The sequence below is a fragment of the Heptranchias perlo genome, chromosome 13, assembly GCF_035084215.1.
Source record: "Heptranchias perlo isolate sHepPer1 chromosome 13, sHepPer1.hap1, whole genome shotgun sequence".
Classification (NCBI taxonomy): domain Eukaryota; kingdom Metazoa; phylum Chordata; class Chondrichthyes; order Hexanchiformes; family Hexanchidae; genus Heptranchias; species Heptranchias perlo.
Window position 1 is genome coordinate 59,186,172 of NC_090337.1, and position 20,697 is coordinate 59,206,868.

Here is a 20,697-nt window from a genome sequence, read left to right on the forward strand (position 1 = left end):
GTCAGTGTGTTGGGTCTGTGATACACTGTGTCAGTGTGTTGGGTCTGTGATACACTATGTCAGTGTGTTGGGTCTGTGATGCACTGTGTCAGTGTGTTGGGTCTGTGATACACTGTGTCAGTGTGTTGGGTCTGTGATACACTGAGTCAGTTTGTTGGGTCTGTGATACTCTGTGTCGGTGTGTTGGGTCTGTGATAGACTGTGTCAGTGTGTTGGGTCTGTGATAGACTGTGTCAATGTGTTGGGTCTGTGATACACTGTGTCAGTGTGTTGGGTCTGTGATAGACTGTGTCAGTGTGTTGGGTCTGTGATACACTGTGTCAGTGTGTTGGGTCTGTGATACACTGAGTCAGTTTGTTGGGTCTGTGATACTCTGTGTCAGTGTGTTGGGTCTGTGATACTCTGTGTCAGTGTGTTGGGTCTGTGATACACTGTGTCAGTGTGTTGGGTCTGTGATACACTGTGTCAGTGTGTTGGGTCTGTGATACACTGAGTCAGTTTGTTGGGTCTGTGATACACTGAGTTAGTTTGTTGGGTCTGTGATACTCTGTGTCAGTGTGTTGGGTCTGTGATAGACTGTGTCAGTGTGTTGGCTCTGTGATAGACTGTGTCAGTGTTTTGGGTCTGTGATACTCTGTGTCAGTGTGTTGGGTCTGTGATACACTGTGTCAGTGTGTTGGGTCTGTGATACACTGTGTCAGTGTGTTGGGTCTGTGATACACTGTGTCAGTGTGTTGGGTCTGTGATACACTGTGTCAGTGTGTTGGGTCTGTGATACACTGAGTCAGTTTGTTGGGTCTGTGATACACTGTGTCAGTGTGTTGGGTCTGTGATACACTGTGTCAGTGTGTTGGGTCTGTGATACACTGTGTCAGTGTGTTGGGTCTGTGATACACTGTGTCAGTGTGTTGGGTCTGTGATACACTGTGTCAGTGTGTTGGGTCTGTGATACACTGAGTCAGTGTGTTGGGTCTGTGATACACTGTGTCAGTGTGTTGGGTCTGTGATACACTGTGTCAGTGTGTTGGGTCTGTGATAGACTGTGTCAGTGTGTTGGGTCTGTGATAGACTGTGTCAGTGTGTTGGGTCTGTGATACACTGTGTCAGTGTGTTGGGTCTGTGATCGACTGTGTCAGTGTGTTGGGTCTGTGATACACTGTGTCAGTGTGTTGGTTCTGTGATAGACTGTGTCAGTGTGTTGGGTCTGTGATACACTGAGTCAGTGTGTTGGGTCTGTGATACACTGTGTCAGTGTGTTGGGTCTGTGATACACTGTGTCAGTGTGTTGGGTCTGTGATACTCTGTGTCAGTGTGTTGGGTCTGTGATAGACTGTGTCAGTGTGTTGGGTCTGTGATACACTGTGTCAGTGTGTTGGGTCTGTGATACACTGAGTCAGTTTGTTGGGTCTGTGATGCACTGTGTCAGTGTGTTGGGTCTGTGATAGACTGTGTCAGTGTGTTGGGTCTGTGATACTCTGTGTCAGTGTGTTGGGTCTGTGATACACTGTGTCAGTGTGTTGGGACTATGATAGACTGTGTCAGTGTGTTGGGTCTGTGATACTCTGTGTCAGTGTGTTGGGTCTGTGATACACTGTGTCAGTTTGTTGGGTCTGTGATACACTGTGTCAGTGTGTTGGGTCTGTGATACACTGTGTCAGTGTGTTGGGTCTGTGATACACTGTGTCAGTGTGTTGGGTCTGTGATAGACTGTGTCAGTGAGTTGGGTCTGTGATACACTGTGTCAGTGTGTTGGGTCTGTGATACACTGTGTCAGTGTGTTGGGTCTGTGATACACTGTGTCAGTGTGTTGGGTCTGTGATACACTGTGTCAGTGTGTTGGGTCTGTGATACACTGTGTCAGTGTGTTGGGTCTGTGATACACTGTGTCAGTGTGTTGGGTCTGTGATACTCTGTGTCAGTGTGTTGGGTCTGTGATGCACTGTGTCAGTGTGTTGGGTCTGTGATACACTGTGTCAGTGTGTTGGGTCTGTGATACACTGAGTCAGTTTGTTGGGTCTGTGATACTCTGTGTCGGTGTGTTGGGTCTGTGATAGACTGTGTCAGTGTGTTGGGTCTGTGATACACTGTGTCAGTGTGTTGGGTCTGTGATAGACTGTGTCAGTGTGTTGGGTCTGTGATAGACTGTGTCAGTGTGTTGGGTCTGTGATACACTGTGTCAGTGTGTTGGGTCTGTGATAGACTGTGTCAGTGTGTTGGGTCTGTGATTCACTGTGTCAGTGTGTTGGGTCTGTGATACACTGAGTCAGTTTGTTGGGTCTGTGATACTCTGTGTCAGTGTGTTGGGTCTGTGATACTCTGTGTCAGTGTGTTGGGTCTGTGATACACTGTGTCAGTGTGTTGGGTCTGTGATACACTGTGTCAGTGTGTTGGGTCTGTGATACACTGAGTCTGTTTGTTGGGTCTGTGATACACTGAGTTAGTTTGTTGGGTCTGTGATACTCTGTGTCAGTGTGTTGGGTCTGTGATAGACTGTGTCAGTGTGTTGGGTCTGTGATAGACTGTGTCAGTGTGTTGGGTCTGTGATACTCTGTGTCAGTGTGTTGGGTCTGTGATACACTGTGTCAGTGTGTTGGGTCTGTGATACACTGTGTCAGTGTGTTGGGTCTGTGATACACTGTGTCAGTGTGTTGGGTCTGTGATACACTGAGTCAGTTTGTTGGGTCTGTGATACACTGTGTCAGTGTGTTGGGTCTGTGATACACTGTGTCAGTGTGTTGGGTCTGTGATACACTGTGTCAGTGTGTTGGGTCTGTGATACACTGTGTCAGTGTGTTGGGTCTGTGATACACTGTGTCAGTGTGTTGGGTCTGTGATACACTGTGTCAGTGTGTTGGGTCTGTGATACTCTGTGTCAGTGTGTTGGGTCTGTGATGCACTGTGTCAGTGTGTTGGGTCTGTGATACACTGTGTCAGTGTGTTGGGTCTGTGATACACTGAGTCAGTTTGTTGGGTCTGTGATACTCTGTGTCGGTGTGTTGGGTCTGTGATAGACTGTGTCAGTGTGTTGGGTCTGTGATACACTGTGTCAGTGTGTTGGGTCTGTGATAGACTGTGTCAGTGTGTTGGGTCTGTGATAGACTGTTTCAGTGTGTTGGGTCTGTGATACACTGTGTCAGTGTGTTGGGTCTGTGATAGACTGTGTCAGTGTGTTGGGTCTGTGATTCACTGTGTCAGTGTGTTGGGTCTGTGATACACTGAGTCAGTTTGTTGGGTCTGTGATACTCTGTGTCAGTGTGTTGGGTCTGTGATACTCTGTGTCAGTGTGTTGGGTCTGTGATACACTGTGTCAGTGTGTTGGGTCTGTGATACACTGTGTCAGTGTGTTGGGTCTGTGATACACTGAGTCAGTTTGTTGGGTCTGTGATACACTGAGTTAGTTTGTTGGGTCTGTGATACTCTGTGTCAGTGTGTTGGGTCTGTGATAGACTGTGTCAGTGTGTTGGGTCTGTGATAGACTGTGTCAGTGTGTTGGGTCTGTGATACTCTGTGTCAGTGTGTTGGGTCTGTGATACACTGTGTCAGTGTGTTGGGTCTGTGATACTCTGTGTCAGTGTGTTGGGTCTGTGATACACTGTGTCAGTGTGTTGGGTCTGTGATACACTGAGTCAGTTTGTTGGGTCTGTGATACACTGTGTCAGTGTGTTGGGTCTGTGATACACTGTGTCAGTGTGTTGGGTCTGTGATACACTGTGTCAGTGTGTTGGGTCTGTGATACACTGTGTCAGTGTGTTGGGTCTGTGATACACTGTGTCAGTGTGTTGGGTCTGTGATACACTGAGTCAGTGTGTTGGGTCTGTGATACACTGTGTCAGTGTGTTGGGTCTGTGATACACTGTGTCAGTGTGTTGGGTCTGTGATACACTGTGTCAGTGTGTTGGGTCTGTGATACACTGAGTCAGTGTGTTGGGTCTGTGATACACTGAGTCAGTGTGTTGGGTCTGTGATACACTGTGTCAGTGTGTTGGGTCTGTGATACTCTGTGTCAGTGTGTTGGGTCTGTGATACTCTGTGTCAGTGTGTTGGGTCTGTGATAGACTGTGTCAGTTTGTTGGGTCTGTGATACACTGTGTCAGTGTGTTGGGTCTGTGATACACTGTGTCAGTGTGTTGGGTCTGTGATACACTGTGTCAGTGTGTTGGGTCTGTGATGCACTGTTTCAGTGTGTTGGGTCTGTGATACACTGTGTCAGTGTGTTGGGTCTGTGATACACTGAGTCAGTTTGTTGGGTCTGTGATACACTGAGTCAGTTTGTTGGGTCTGTGATGCACTGTGTCAGTGTGTTGGGTCTGTGATACACTGTGTCAGTGTGTTGGGTCTGTGATAGACTGTGTCAGTGTGTTGGGTCTGTGATACACTGAGTCAGTGTGTTGGGTCTGTGATACTCTGTGTCAGTGTGTTGGGTCTGTGATACACTGTGTCAGTTTGTTGTGTCTGTGATACACTGTGTCAGTGTGTTGGGTCTGTGATACACTGTGTCAGTGTGTTGGGTCTGTGATACACTGTGTCAGTGTGTTGGGTCTGTGATAGACTGTGTCAGTGAGTTGGGTCTGTGATACACTGTGTCAGTGTGTTGGGTCTGTGATACACTGTGTCAGTGTGTTGGGTCTGTGATACACTGTGTCAGTGTGTTGGGTCTGTGATACACTGTGTCAGTGTGTTGGGTCTGTGATACACTGTGTCAGTAGTTGGGTCTGTGATACACTGTGTCAGTGTGTTGGGTCTGTGATACTCTGTGTCGGTGTGTTGGGTCTGTGACACTCTGTGTCAGTGTGTTGGGTCTGTGATACACTGTGTCAGTGTGTTGGGTCTGTGATACTCTGTGTCAGTGTGTTGGGTCTGTGATACACTGTGTCAGTGTGTTGGGTCTGTGATACTCTGTGTCAGTGTGTTGGGTCTGTGATACACTGTGTCAGTGTGTTGGGTCTGTGATACACTGTGTCAGTGTGTTGGGTCTGTGATACACTGTGTCAGTGTGTTGGGTCTGTGATACACTGTGTCAGTGTGTTGGGTCTGTGATACACTGTGTCAGTGTGTTGGGTCTGTGATACACTGAGTCAGTTTGTTGGGTCTGTGATACGCTGGGTTTGATTTTCAGATGGCTTGGGATGGCAGGTGGGGTGGGGTGGGGGGGTCAATGGGCGCGCGGCAAACCCGGATAATGAAATCCTAACGTTCCTCACACAATCTCGAGTTAATTGGTGGCCCTTAACGTGGCTTCCAGGTTTGCTGTCCGAAAGCTGCGCAGCGGGCGGACTGCGCAAACGCATCACAGGCTGTCAGCTGGAGCGTCTCTATTTAAAGGGCCATTGCTCCAATGGTTTTTGCTGGAGCAAAGACCAAAACGACTCAATCGAGCTGCACAGGGGCAAAGCTGCTCCAAGATTTAATGATGCCTCACTTCAGATGCTACTGGCCGGGGTGAGGAGGAAGAAGGAACTGTTTTACCCCACCGATAGGAGGATGTACCCTGTTTCTGCCACCATGAAGGCCTGGCTCAAGGTAGCAGAGGAGGTCACCGGCAGCAACAAGATCTGCCACACTTGGGTCCAGTGCAGGAAGTGCTTCAATAACCTAACTAGGTCAGCGAAGGTGAGTACCCTTACTGATTCTCCTACATTCCGTGTTCCACATCACCGCCCCCACCCCCCAACTCTTTCTGCACTGCGAAGACAACTCCATCACATCACTGCTCACATCCACTTAAGCCTCATCCTCAACTTACCTGCACTTCCTCACCTCCCCACTACCACTCACCCCAATCCTCATCCAATGTGATGTCTCTGTCTCATATTTACCCTCTGATGCACCTCTTTCACGATCAGCCTCACCCAAAGCAATGCATTCATCGGTTGGCCACTTCACCATCACTCACTCACACACCTGTACTTTCACCCCTTCTCGAAGAGAGCGCAAAATGCACACGAGAGGGTGAGGACTGGAGGGAGGGGGGGTCACAACAAGTAGTGGTCCTCACAGATGCGGAGCAGGAGGTGCTGCAGATCAGCCGCACCCTCGAATGCCTGTCCGTCTGGTGACACAACTTTAACATTCATTACACACAACGTAAATGTTAACAATGATTGGCATGTCGAACACCTCAGTATGCTCATCGCAACATGACACATCTGTGATGATGCTTAATATTGCCTTCTGTTCTCTTACAAGGCCTTCAGCAACTGCAGTGACAGGAGAGGGCGATTCCTCTGAGGAACTCCGGGCCTCTGAGGGTGCACCGTCACATCTTAGCGCAGATACTCACACCTCGGTGGGTCCTAGTAGTCAGTTAGTTGGGGTCGCACATGGTGAGTCACCACACACAAGTGAGCACGAGCAGACACTGGTGGCAGGGGCAGCTGTGGAGAGTCCGCGTCAGTGAGCACACTCCTCTCCAAGCTCTGCTCAGCTGGATCCAGATGCCTAACCCTGGGGGCCGTGCTTTAAAAGGGGAATGATCGAGAGACAGCAGCACATTTGCAAGGTGCTGAAACAGGTGCCACGCACACTCTCCACAATAGGTAGAGGATGGAGGAGTCCAACTCCTGCATGAGTGGAATGGTGGCACAGGTACAGGAGGGAATCTCTGAGATACTGTCACAGGGATGTGAGCAACTGTTTGAGATAGTGTCGCAGGTAAGTGCAGGAATGTCTGCGATGGAGAGAAGGCTAGCCTCCATTGAGCTTCAAGCATGACCCACAAATGAGTCAATTCAGGCCCTGACAATGGCCATTCGGACTCAGGGTGAACAACATTCTGCCGCCTTAAACAGGCAGGCAGATACACCAGCACTGGCCTTACAAGGCTTCACACATGTCCTCCAAACTGAGGACCAGCAGAGTAGTACGAGTGATGTGGGCCTGGCCCAGGGGAGGGATGATGACGAAAGGGAACGTGAAAGTGGGGACGCCACTCAAAGCACCCCCATGTCTCACCCATTGCCCCCCTCTCAACCAGTACCCGCAATGCTGCCTCCTCTCCAGGTGGCCGAGTCTGCACCTGCGCAGGTGCAGGTGGAGCAGTCTTTGGAGGGGCCCTCATGGGCACCAAAACCCAGAGGGCGTAGGCCCAAAGCATCTAATCGGTCAGGGCATGAACATGAGCAACCTGCCACTACCTCTGCTGCAGCCACAGGGGATGCACCATGTAGAAGTAGTCGGAAGAGAAAGGCGAAGGTTTTGTAAACACAAAGGGGATGCACAAGGGTGTTTGACAGACGGTCATGTTTTGTATTTATATTAGCTTTATGTTAAACTCACATTAAATATTATTATTGTCACCACTACTGCCACATCTTGGCCATTCTTAACTGGCTTCTGTAATAGGGCCCTTTCATGAGGTTTACCATGAACGGCGACACTTGATGCCACCCATTATACAGGGCCTTGGTGAGACCACACCTGGAGTATTGTGTGCAGTTTTGGTCTCCTTACCTAAGAAAGGATATATTGACATAGAGGGAGTGCAGCGAAGGTTCACCAGACTGATTCCTGGGATGGCAGGACTGTCGTATGAAGAAAGATTGGGTTGACCAGGCCTGTATTCACTCGAGTTTAGAAGAATGAGAGGGGATCTCATTGAAACTTATAAAATTCTGACAGGGCTCGACAGACTGGCTGCAGGGAGGATATTTCCCCTGGCTGGGGGGGGGTCCAGAACGAGGGGTCACAGCCTCAGGATACGTGGCAGGACATTTAGGACTGAGATGAGGAGAAATTTCTTCACTCAGAGGGTGGTGAACCTGTGGAATTCTCTACCACAGAGGCTGTGGAGGCCAAGTCACTGAATATATTTAAGAAGGAGCTAGATAGATTTCTAGACACAGAAGGCATCAAGGGGTAAGGGGAGAGCACGGGAATATGGTATTGAGTTAGAGGATCAGCCATGATCATATTGAATGGCGGAGCAGGCTCGAAGGGCCGAATGGCCTACTCCTGCTCCTATTTTCTATGTTTCTATTGGGTCACTCTACAGTGGCTGTATGTGTAGTTGCAGGCCTCTTTTGTGCAGGGAGGGGTGGAGGGAGGGTGGGGCTGGTGTGGCCGTTGCTGTGTCCAGGTGGTATGAGGACTGGACTCTTCACACTGTCTGATGTTAGGAGAACTGTTCACATATCAGTGACTCCCTGGCCTCACGAGTAGCCAGGTGAGCCACTGCTTTGCCCGTGGGTTGCTCATGCTCCTCCTCCTCCGCCTACTCCTCCTCTGCCTCCTCTTCCTCCTCTTCCTCAATGTGGGTGGCAGATGTGGATGGGGCCTCCTCAAGCAGCACCCCTATCTGTTGTGCCATATTGTTCAGGGCACAACACACAACTGTAATGTGTCCCACTCTGTCTGGTGCGTATTGGAGCGCTTCCCCAGAACGATCAAGGCACCTGAAGCGCATCTTGAGCAGCCCTATAGCTTGCTCAATTGTAGACCTGGCGATGAGGCTGTCGTTATATCAATGCTGTTGTTTGGTGTTGGCGTTCCTCAGAGGTGTCATGAGCCATGTGTGCAGGGGGTATCCCTTGTCCCCGAGGAGCCAGCCGTTAAGGGTGATCGGTGCTTGGAAGAGAGGTGGGATGTTGGATTCCCGGAGGATGAAGGAATCGTGGCAGCTGCCAGGGAATCTGGCACACATGTAAAGGAATCTTTTGCGGTGGTCACAAACGAGCTGAGTGTTGATTGAGTGATAGCCCTTCCTGTTGATGAACAGTCCTGGTTCGTGTAGGGGTGCTTGTATTGCCATGTGGGTGCAGTCGATTACACCTTGCACCCATGGGAAGCCAGCCACAGAGTGGAATCCCACTGCCCTCTCCATCTGGCTGAGGTCGTCCATGGGGAAGTTGACATAATGCGAGACCCTGCGAAACAAGCCATCGCTGACCTGCCTTATGCACTTGTGTGCAGACCACCGAAAGACCCCGGTGGCACCCTGGAACGATCCGAAGGCGAAGAAGTTGAGGGCAGTGGTGACTTTGACAGCGACGGGTAAGGGGATGCTGCTTGACCCAGCCGAGAGCAGCTCAGCATGAAGGAGGCTGCAGATGTTCTGCGACTACCTGGCAACTGACTCTGAGCCTCCGTATGCACTGCTCCTCAGAGAGGTCCAGGAAACTGAGCCTCGATCTGTAGACCCTGTGGTGAGGGCAGTGCCTCCTGCTACGTTGTTCTCTCTGGTGTTGCCCTCTCTGATCTTGTGCAGGTGCCTGTGGTGCAGCACTGTGTTGTGCAGCTCCACGTGGTGGAGGTGGATGCCGTGCCTGGAGAGACTGGTGATGTTGCTCATTTTCAGATGTGGTGGTGAATGCAGCCATGGTGTCCCCATCCTGACGGTGTGAGTTTGAGGGGGTCCAAAAAGTAGTTAAGTATGTTTGAACAGCAGAATTTTGAGTGGAAAGTAAGAATTTTCAGTGCAAACACAAAGATCTTGCAGCCAAAACTTTGTCTGAAAGAACTGAGTGCCCTACTGCAATAAGTGACCTTTTCTCCCCATCTGTCAAATAATCATTTGCCTCTCCCACTGGCTGCTGGCTGAAACTCGTCTGTTGCAACATGGAGTGTTTCCCACACACGGGAAACACGCTGAGGATGCTTCAAAATCGCACCCCTGCCAAAATGTGGAGAAAATTAAGTACCTCAAGTACTTAAAGTACCTGAACAACTATGGAAATGATCATCCCACTGGCTTTAATTGACAGGCTGGCTGCTGACAGGAGCTGCAACGTCTGGGGTGGGGGGGCAGAGAAAGAGAGAGAGAGACGTCATCTGGCGCTGCAAGAAGATTGGGGTTGGGACAAAGATATGGGGAGGGGCAAAGATCGGGGGCGAGGACATCAGACATCGGAGCAGTGGGAGGGGGAGATCTTGGAGAGACATTGGAGAGGGAGACATCAGAGAAGGGAGACATGGTGGGGAGGAGATATCTGGGGGGAGACTTTGGAGGGGGGAGATACCGGGGGGGGGGAGACAGTGGAGAGGGAGATATCAGAGATGGAGACATGGGGGGGGGAGACATTCCCCCCTGATGTCTCCTCGGGGACAAGGGATACCCCCTGCACACTTGGCTCATGACACCTCTGAGGAACCCCATCAGCGAGCAACAGCGTTGATACAATGACAGTCACATCGCCACCAGGTCTGTAATTGAACATGAAATAGGGCTGTTCAAGATGCGATTTCAGTGCTTGGATCGGTCTGGGGGAACGCTTCAATACACACCAGACAGAGTGGGTCGAATTATAGTGTCCTGCACAACATGGTGCAACAGAGAGGGGTACCGGTTGATGAGGCCCCATGCCCTCATCCAGCAACCACATCTACAATCAACATCCAGGAGGAGGACAAACCCATGGGCAGAGCAGCGGCTCACCTGGCTGCTCGTGAGGCCAGGGAGTCACTCATATGTGAACGTTTCTCATAAGATCACAAAGTGAAGATGGTCCAGTCCTCACACCATCTGGAAAGAGCAGCGCCAACACCAGACCTCCCCACTCCTGCACAAAACAGTCCCTCAACCACACATACATCCACTGTAAAGTGACCCTTTGGGTGGTATCAAGTGTCGCCTTTCAAGATGAGGTAGTCAAGAATGGGCAAGACGTGGCAGTAGTGGTGAGAATGATAACATTTAATGTGACTTTAACAAAAACCAAATATAAATGAAAAACATGACAGTCTGTCAGACACCCTTGTGCAAACCCTTCGTGATCACAAATCCTTAGTCTTTCTCTTCCTACCACTTCTACGTGGTGCATCCCCTATGGCTGCAGCAGAGGTAGTGGCAGGTTGCTCATGTCCATGGCAGGACTGTTTAGATGCTTTCGGCCTATGCCTTCTGGGTTTTGGAGCCCGTGAGGGGCCCTCCGAACACTGCTCCACCTGCACCTGTGCAGGGGCAGACTCGGCCACCTGGAGAGGAGGCAGCATTGCGGGTACTGGTTGAGAGGGGGGCAATGGATGAGATATGGGAGTGTTTTGTGTGGCGTCCCCACTCCATGTCCCCTTTCGCCATCATCCCTCTCCCGGGCCAGGCCCACATCACTCCTACCACCCTGCTGGACAACAGTTTGGAGGACATGTATGATGCCTTGGAATCCCCATTGTAAAGTTTCTGTCTGCCTGTTTAAGGTAACAGAATGTTGTTCACCGTGAGTCCATTATCAGGGCCTGAATGGACTTATTTGTAAGCCATGCTTGTAGCTCAATGGAGGCTAGCATTCTCTCCATCGCACTTACCTGTGACACTATCTCAGGCAGTTCCTCGTGTCCCTGTGACACCATCTCAGGCAGTTCCTCATGTCCCTGTGACACCATCTCAGACAGTTCCTCATGTCCCTGTGACACCATCTCAGACAGCTCCTCATGTCCCTGTGACACTATCTCAGAGATTCCCTCCGGTACCTGTGACACTATCTCAGACAGTTCCTTAGGTCCCTGTGACACTATCTCAGACAGTTCCTCATGTCCCTGTGACACTATCTCAGAGATTCCCTCTGGTACCTGTGCCACCATTCCACTCATGCAGGAGTTGGACTCCTCCATCCTCTACGCTATTGTGGAGAGTGTGCGTGGCACCTGTTCCAGTACCTCGCAAATGTGCTGCTGCCCCTCGATCATTTTCCTTTTAAAGGTTGGCCCTCGGGGTTCAGCATCTGCGTCCAGCTGAGTAGAGCCTGGAGCGGAGTGCACCCACTGATGCGGACTCTCCACAGCTGCCCCTGCCACCAGTGTCTGCTCGTGCTCACTTGTGTGTGGTGACTCACCAGGTGCCAACCAACTAACTGACTACTAGGACCCACCGAGGTGTGAGTATCTGCGCTGGTGGATGGCTCGCTCAGATGTGACGGTGCACCCTCAGAGGCCGGGAACTCCTCTGAGGAATCACCCTCTCCTGTCACTGCAGTTGCTGTAGGGCCTGGAAGAGAACAGAAGGCAATATTAAGTATCATCACAGATGTGTCATGTTGTGATGAGCATACTGAGGTGTTCAACATGCCAATCATTGTTGACACCAATTCAAGTTGTGTGATGAATGTTACACCAGACGCTTGTGGGGTGCCCCAAAGGACAGGCACTCGAGGGTGCGGCTGATCTCCAGCGCCTCCTCCTCCGTCTCTGTGAGGACCACTATTTATTGTGGCCCCCCTCCAGTCCTCGCACTCACGCGTGCATTTTGCGCTCTCTTCTAGAAGGGGAGAAAGTACAGGTGTGTGTGTGAGTGATGGTGAAGTGGTCACCCGATGAATGCATTGCTTTGGGTGAGGCTGATCGTAAAAGAGGTGCATCAGAGGGTGAGTGTCAGACAGAGACATCACATTGGATCAGGATTGGGGTGAGTGGTAGTGGTGGGGTCACAAATGGGGAGGTGAGGAAGTGCTGAGGAAGTCCAGGTAAGTTGAGGATGAACCTTAAGTGGGTGTGAGGAGTGATGTGATGGAGTAGTCTCGGCAGTGCAGAATGAGTTGTGGGGGGCGGTGGTGATGTGGAACACAGAATGCAGAAGAATCAGTAAGGGTACTTACTTTTGCTGACCTAGTTAGGTCACTGAAACACTTCCTGCACTGGACCCAAGTGTGGGATATGTTGCTCCTGCTCGTGACCTCCTCTGCCACCTCGAGCCAGGCCTTCTTGGTGGCGCTTCCTCCTGTCGGCCGGGTAAAATAGTTCCCTCCTCCTCCTCACCCTGCCCAGCAGCACCTCAGGTGAGGCATCGCTGAATCTTGGAGCAGCCTTGCCCCTGTGCTGCTCCATTGTGCCTTCTTTCTCGTTGCTCCAGCAAAATCCATTGGAGCAGTAGCCCTTTAAATCTGGGAGCTCCACCTGGTGTGCAGTCCACCCACTGCACAGCTTTCGGATGGCAAACCCAGAAATAAGTTTAATGGCCACCAATTAAGTCACAATCGCTTGGGGAACAGTAAGGTTTTATTATTTTTAAATTTCGTTCATGGGATGTGGGCGTCGCTGGCGAGGCCAGCATTTATTGCCCATCCTTAATTGCCCTTGAGAAGGTGGTGATGAGCCGCCTTCTTGAACCGCTGCAGTCCGTGTGGTGACGGTTCTCCCACAGTGCAGTTAGGAAGGGAGTTCCAGGATTTTGACCCAGCGACGATGAAGGAACGGCAATATATTTCCAAGTCGGGACGGTGTGTGACTTGGAGGGGAACGTGCAGGTGATGTTGTTCCCATGTGCCTGCTGCCGTTGTCCTTCTAGGTGGTAGAGGTCGCGGGTTTGGGAGGTGCTGTCGAAGAAGCCTTGGCGAGTTGCTGCAGTGCATCCTGTAGATGGTGCACACATCGAACCCCCCCGCCACCCTCCGCTGCCATCGAGCCACCTTATTAAAATCGTGCCCACTGGGTGTCAGTGTTTTGGGTCTGTGATACACTGTGAAAACTGTTCTTGATCTGTGATACACAGTGGTAGTGCTTTGAGCCTGTAATATTCTGTGCTACCACCCTATTTGTTTATATTTACATAGACACTGTAATTTTATATTTACAAAACCCTGATATATGTGTGGTTGATAGTGAGGAGGAAAGCAGTAGACTGCAGGGCGGTATCAATGGACTGGTCAGGTGGGCAGAAAAGTGGCAAATGGAATTCAATCCAGAGAAGTGTGAGGTAATGCATTTGGGGAGTACAAGGCAAGGGAGTACACAATAATTGGGAGGATACTGAGAGGTGCAGAGGAACAAAGGGACCTTGGAGTGCATGTCTACAGATCCCTGAAGGTAGCAGGACAGCTAGAGATGGTGGTTAAAAAGGCATACGGAATACTTTCCTTTATTAGACAAGGCATAGAATATAAGAGCCGGGAGGTTATGCTAGAACTGTATAAAACACTGTTTAGGCCACAGCTTGAGTACTGTGTACAGTTCTGGTCACCACATTACAGGAAAGATGTAATTGCACTAGAGAGGGTACAGAGGAGATTTATGAGGATGTTGCCAGGACTGGAGAATTTTAGCTATGAGGAAAGATTGGATAGGCTGGAGTTGTTCTCTTTGGAACAGAGGAGGCTGAGGGGTGATTTAATTGAGGTGTACAAAATTATGAGGGGCCTAGATAGAATGGATAGGGAGGACCTATTTCCCTTAGCTGAGGGGTCAATAACCAGGGGGCATAGATTTAAAATGATTGGTAGAAGGATTAGAGGGAAGCTGGGGAGAATTTTTTTCACCCAGAGGGTGATGGGGGTCTGGAACTCACTGCCTGAAAGGGTGGTAGAGGCAGAAACCTCAACTCATTTAAAAAATACCTGGATATGTACTTGAAGTGCCATGACCTACAAGGCTATGGACCAAGTGCTGGAAAGTGGGATTAGGCTGGGTAGCTCATTTTCAGCCGGCATGGACACGATGGGCTGAATGGCCTCCTTCTGAACTGTAAATTTTCTATGAGTCTATATAATTTTAATTGCCTGAGCTAGGATGGGGGCAGGGGGTGGGAAGAGTGCACAAACCTGTCTGATGATATATTTTCTTGCATTGTTTTTCTCAGCTGCTGAGAGGCAAAACTATAAGCTCCTGTGCTTAGATGGTACCAGACAGCCCATTGAAAACTACAAGGAATGTCACTGGGCAAGAGTGCCAGCTCATGCAGTGGTGGTGAGAAGCCATGCTGTTGATGATGAGAAGAATCAGGCAATTTGGAGATTCCTTTCAATAGCTCAGGTATGACCGAGCGATGAATGACATCTGCAGACTGGAGTCTTTCACTTGTCATTCAGCGTTAGTGCCAGCCTTAGCTCAAATCTGGTGCAGGTAACTCTGAAAAGAAAGAATAACTTGTACTCATGGCATTGTCTAGCTGGACTTTCAAAAAGGCCTTTGATAAAGATCATAATATCATAGCAATTTCAACTCATTGTGTCTGCATAGTGGAGTTGTTTATGCTTTTTCCTTGCTCTTTCACCGTACTTTTTAATACTTTTTTTTGAGTGTTTATCTAATTCCCTTTTAAACATTGCATTTAACTTGACTCCAGTAGCCACTTAGAAACGTAATTGGAGATGACATGGGTTGAAGCTGGAGTGTCGTACATACCATCAAGTGCTGTTCACTGAGCTACATCCCTCCAATGTTACATTGGACTAATTGGAGAGCTCTTTCAAAGAGCCGGCACAGGCATGATGGGCTGAATGGCCTCCTTCTGTGCTATAAGATTCTAGGATTCTATGCCCCTTAATATTCTCTGCTGCAATTAGAAATTTTCAAGCCTTTCTTCAGAACTATAACCTCTCATTCCTACCCTGACTCAGTGGTAGCATTCTTGCTTCTGAGTCAGAAATGTGTGGGTTCAAGACCCACTCTGGGACTTGGGCACATAATCTAGGCTGACACTTCAGTGCAGTACTGACAGAGTGCTATACTGCTGGAGGTGTTGTCTTTCAATTGAGACTTTAACCGAGGCCCTGTCTGCCTGCTCATTTGGATGTAAATAATCCCGTTGCAGTATTCAAAGGAGACCAAGTTCTCCCAATGTCCTGACCAACATTTATCCCTCAAAAAACACCACTAAAAAGACAGGTTAAGGGCTCATTTATCTCATTGCTGCTTCTGTGTACAAACTGGCTGCTATGTTTACCCACAACACAATAGCAACCACACTTCAAAAGTAATTCATTGGCTGTTGAACCTTTTGGGACATCTTGAGGATAAGAAAGGCACTGCATAAAAACAATTTCTTTCTTATTTGGTATCATTCTAGTGAATCCTCTACTGTCCCCCATGCCTCTAATATACTTCCTGCAATGGATTGCCGAGAACTGCATATATATTCCAGTTGTGGTTTAACCACTGTCTTTTACAAATTCAACACCAGCCCCTTGCTTTTATATTCAATGTCCCTGTGTGTAAAACCCAGAATCCCATTTTCCCTTTATCATAGAATCATTCAGCACAGAAGGAGGCCATTTGGCCCACCGTGCCTGTGCTGGATCTTTGAAAGAGCTATCCAATTAGTCCCACTCCCCTGCTCTTTCCCCATAGCCCTGCAAATTTTTCCTTTTTAAGTAAACATCCAATTCCCTTTTGAAAGTTACTTTTGAATCTACTTGCACCGTTACTTTCAGGCAGTGCATTCCAGATTATAACAACTCGTAAAAAAAATTGTCCTCATTTCTCCCCGGTTCTTTTGCCAATTATCTTAAATCCCTGCCCTCTGGTTACTGACCCTCCTACTAGTGGAAACAGTTTCTCCTGATTTACTCTATCAAAACCCCTCATAATTTATTAATGGCCTTTTCTAACTGCACTCCCACTTTTAAAGATCCATAGCCCAGAAATTACACTCCTCCTTGAGGCGGAATTCTGGTGTAGTTAGGGGCAGAAGCATTGGAATGTGGAGCAGAACCCGGATCCGTGGGCAGAAACGGCACCAATACAGAGATCAATATACCGGAAAAAGAAGTGAGGGAGGGGACCTGAGTAGGACTGGAACAAGGAACATTCCATGTATCCCACAAAAAGGCAGGCACAGCTGGGACCCTGGGTTCCCATAGCGACATCTTTTATTTGGGGGAAGTGAATGGAGTCAAAGGAGAAGTTGATCATATAAGATTGGGTGATCGCTTTGCTGAACGCCTCCGCTCTGTCCGCAAGTGTGACCCTGACCTGTCGGTCGCTTGCCATTTTAATTCCCCGTCCCACTCCCACTCTGACCTCTCTGTCCTCGGCCTCTTACACTGTTCCAATGAAGCTCAACGGAAGCTTGAGGAACAGCACCTCATCTTTCGTTTAGGCACTTTACAACCTTCTGGACTCAACATTGATTTCAATAACTTCAGATCATAACCTCTGCTCCCATTTTTCCCGTCAGCTAGTGCTTGTAATGGTTTTGCTGCTGCCATTTACAGCTGGTCCTGATAAATCTTTTGTTTCTTACCCTGTCCCATTCCCACCCTCCTTGCCTTGCACTATCATCCCTTTTGTCATTTAATCACTCGTGCCCTCTACCCTATCACAGATCTTCCCTTTTGTTCTTTCCTCCCCCCCCCTTTCCCTGTCTCTGTACTTGCTCAAAAACTTTAACTCTTTTAACACCATTCAGTTCTGATGAAAGGTCTTCGACCTGAAACATTAACTCTGTTTCTTCCTCCACAGATGCTGCCTCACTTGCTGAGCTTCTCCAGCATTTTCTGTTTTTATTTCAGATTTCCAGCATCCGTGGTGTTTTGCTTTTGAAGTAGTAGGGGGGCATTCTTCATCTCTGATAGGCCCAGCTGTAGCTATGTCTGCAGACAGCAGGCGTAGGTGACAATCTGGCCTTCACGTGAGCCCCATCACCTTGGAATCGAATAGTAAACAATCCTGGCATTGGATGAGAAGAGGACTATTTACCTGTTCTCTTCAACCAGGGCTGTGGCTCCCCCTTTTGGACATCAGGGAGATGGGCAGTCCGTGAACCAGTTCATGCATCACTGCAGGCAGGGGCACCTGCCCCAGAATGGTTAATGGTTCACAGAGCTAGAACATAAAAAAAAACTAACCAGATGCCAAGCAATGGCAGCAGAGAGGTTATGGGAGCTGGGAGAAGGGTAGGGGAAGTGGGCCGAGGTGGGATCAAAGAGGTTGGTTCTGAGAAGTCATTTAAAGGAGCAGAGATGCAGCAAGGCAGACGAGTTTAAGGAGAGCATTCGAGAGTGTGGGAACAAAACAGCTCAAGGCTGTATCAGTAAAGGTGCAGGGGGAGAGAGGGAGGAACAGTGAAAAGGAGGAGAGAGGTGGAAGATTAGAAAGCATTGCTGGAACATAGAGCTGAAGGAGGTTGCAAAGGCAGGGAAGGGAAGGTCTATAAGGCGACTTGTAGAGGAGAATGAGGATTTTGAAAGCAATGAGTTGGGAGATGGCAGTCCATGAAGGTTAACAAGGACAGGGGTGATAGGTGAGCAGGAATTAGTGTGGGATGGGATGAGGACGGAAGAGATTTGGATGAGGTACATTTTGCGACAAATCATGAGGACCAGCTTCTAACGTCCGAATACACTCTTCACAAAGCAGACATGAATCCTGATGAAGGGTCCATACCTGAGGTTCTGACTCAATCTGTTCTCTCCACGGATGCAGACTTATCTGCTGAATGTTTCCATTCGTGCTGTCGGCCAGGGGAGAATTTGGCTCTTAGTACAGGCCCTAGTTTACAGAAGAGAATCAGTGCAGCATCAGATATCTCTAAGTGCTGATGTCAAATTATAGTATTGAAAATGTGACCGGATGAAATGTGCCTGCTGGAGCTTAAAAAGCTGTTTAATGCTTGAGTTTTAAGAGGCTTCATATAAACACCATTGAATTTTCAAATGTGCTTTACAGGAATTATTTGGGCCGCAGAGTAATTCGCCTTTCAATCTCTTCAACTCAACAAAATATGGACAGAAAGATTTGATGTTCAAAGACTCAACACAGAACCTGATTCACCTCCCCAATGGGATAGACTTCCTTCTCTATCTTGGCAGTGACTATGCAAACGCTATACGGATTCTTAAAAAAGGTAGGAGTTTGCTTTGGTGAGGATTAATAGCAATCATCTTGGCCTCGAGAACCTGCGGGGTGACATCCTAATGTAAGTGATGGGATACGCCCGCAGGCAGCCTCCACCGTGACCGGGGTCAGGGGAAGGTTCCACAATGTGGCAGAGGCTGCCCATTCTGGGGATTGGGGGTGGGTTGTGGGTGGCTGGGGCCTCCCCCGAGCCACATGTAGAGCAGCCCATCAGCCCCCTTCATAAGGGGACCAGGCTATGGCCCAGGCCTGCTTTACTTCCACCAGTCAGCAGGCTGGTGTGTTTCTTCTCACTGGGTGTACCGGCCTGCTGGTGGATTGGCCCCAAACAAGGCTCTGCAGAAACTGGCAGGGAAGGATGGGACTCATTGTACCCTGGTCTCAGCTTGATTTCTGGCTCTTCTGCTGCATTCTGAATAGACTTACAGCACTAGAGGCCCCCCTGACGAACACCCTCGTTGACTTTGGTTCCAGGTCAAGATTTGTTGCGTTATGATTGAGTGCCGTTCCACTGATGAATTTGGGCAGCCTCCTAACTCCAACTATTTTTATTACCATGTCACCATCATAGTAGCAGGTAAGTGGCTGGATCCATAACAATAAAACATTGGTTCTTTAATTTTACTTTTTAAAGAAATTATCTAGTAAGATTCCAGTGGTGAGCCCCATAAAAGTGGGGCCTGAGAACTGAGTCAATGATTGTGGATTGTCGTTGATTTTTTTTTAAGTCCCTTCGTTACTTACTTGGGTTTTAACTGATTTTTTTCTGACCTTGTTCAGATATTTTGGGATTTGACCGCAATGGAGAGTAAAATCGAGATGTAAAACCAGCACTGCACCCGATCCTGACAGTTTCCCGACGGGCGAGCGAGGTTAAAATGACCCCCTGAGTGTTTTCAGGCTCTTCAATTGTTGAGGGTTTAGCAGCCAAGCCCGATCCTTTCTTCACATGATGTCCACACCAGGACACTTTCCAACAGGGGTCACTGGTGAGGGATCCAGCGGGGAGACCCTGGCTGATTTTTCATCTGCCTAGTCGAGGGTTGCTGAGGCCAATATTGCAGACCAACTGTTATAGAAACATAGAAACATAGAAAATAGGAGCAAGAGTAGGCCATTCAGCCCTTCGGGCCTGCTCCGCCACTCAAAATGATCATGGCTGATCGTCTAACTCAGTACCCTGTTCCCACTTTTTCCCCATATCCCTTGATCCCTTTAGCGTTAAGAAATATATCTATCTCCTTCTTGAATACATCTAATGACTTGGCCTTCACTGCCTTCTGTGGTAGAGAATTCCACAGGTTCACCAGCCTCTCAGCGAAGAAATTTCTCCTCATCTCGGTTCTAAATGGCATACCCCGTATCCTGAGACTGTGACCTCTGGTTCTGGACACCCCAGCCATCGGGAACATCCTCCCTGCATCTAGTCTGTCTCGTCCTGTTAGAATTTTATATGTTTCGATGAGATCACCTCTCATTCTTCTAAACTCCAGTGAATATAGGCCTAGTCGACCCAATCTCTCCTCATACGTCAGTCCTGCCATCCCAGGAATTAGTCTGGCAAACCTTCGTTGCACTCCCTCCATGGCAAGGACATCCTTCCTCAGATAAGGAGACCAAAACTGCACACAATACTCCAGATGTGGTCTCACCAAGGCCCTGTATAACTGCAGTTAGACATCCCTGCTCCTGTACTCAAATCCTCTTGCAATGAAGGCCAACATACCATTCACCTTCCTAACTGCTTGCTGAACCTGAATGCTCGCTTTCAGCGACTGGTGTACAAGGACACCCAGGTCTTATTGCACCTCCCCTTTTCCCAATCTATCACCATTCAGATAATAATCTACCTTTCTATTTTTACAACGAAAGTGGATAACCTCACATTTATCCACGTTATACTACATCTGCCATGTTCTTGCCCACTCACCCAACATATCTAAATCACATTGGAGCCTCTTTGCATCCTCCTCACAGCTCACATTCCACCCCAGCTTTGTGTCATAAGAACATAAGAAATAGGAGCAGGAGTTGGCCAATCGGCCCCTCGAGCCTGCTCCGCCATTCAATAAGATCATGGCTGATCTGATCCTAACCTCAAATCTAAATTCATGTCCAATTTCCTGCCCAGATTATCCAGACTGAGATCTGCTAGCCAAGAAAATAACATTTTGAGATACAGTACGTGAGTCATTTGAGACA

General features: G+C 48.9%; 1 protein-coding gene across 1 annotated transcript in view; it reads left to right on the forward strand.

Annotated features, from left to right (window-relative positions):
• Positions 1 to 20,697, forward strand: part of LOC137331632 (serotransferrin-1-like) — a 74,978-nt gene that overhangs the window by 40,057 nt on the left and 14,224 nt on the right. The window contains exons 7-8 of the mRNA XM_067995559.1: positions 14,498 to 14,670; positions 18,307 to 18,484. Coding sequence (XP_067851660.1) covers positions 14,498 to 14,670; positions 18,307 to 18,484 — 351 coding nt within the window. The remainder of the gene's footprint in view (positions 1 to 14,497; positions 14,671 to 18,306; positions 18,485 to 20,697) is intronic.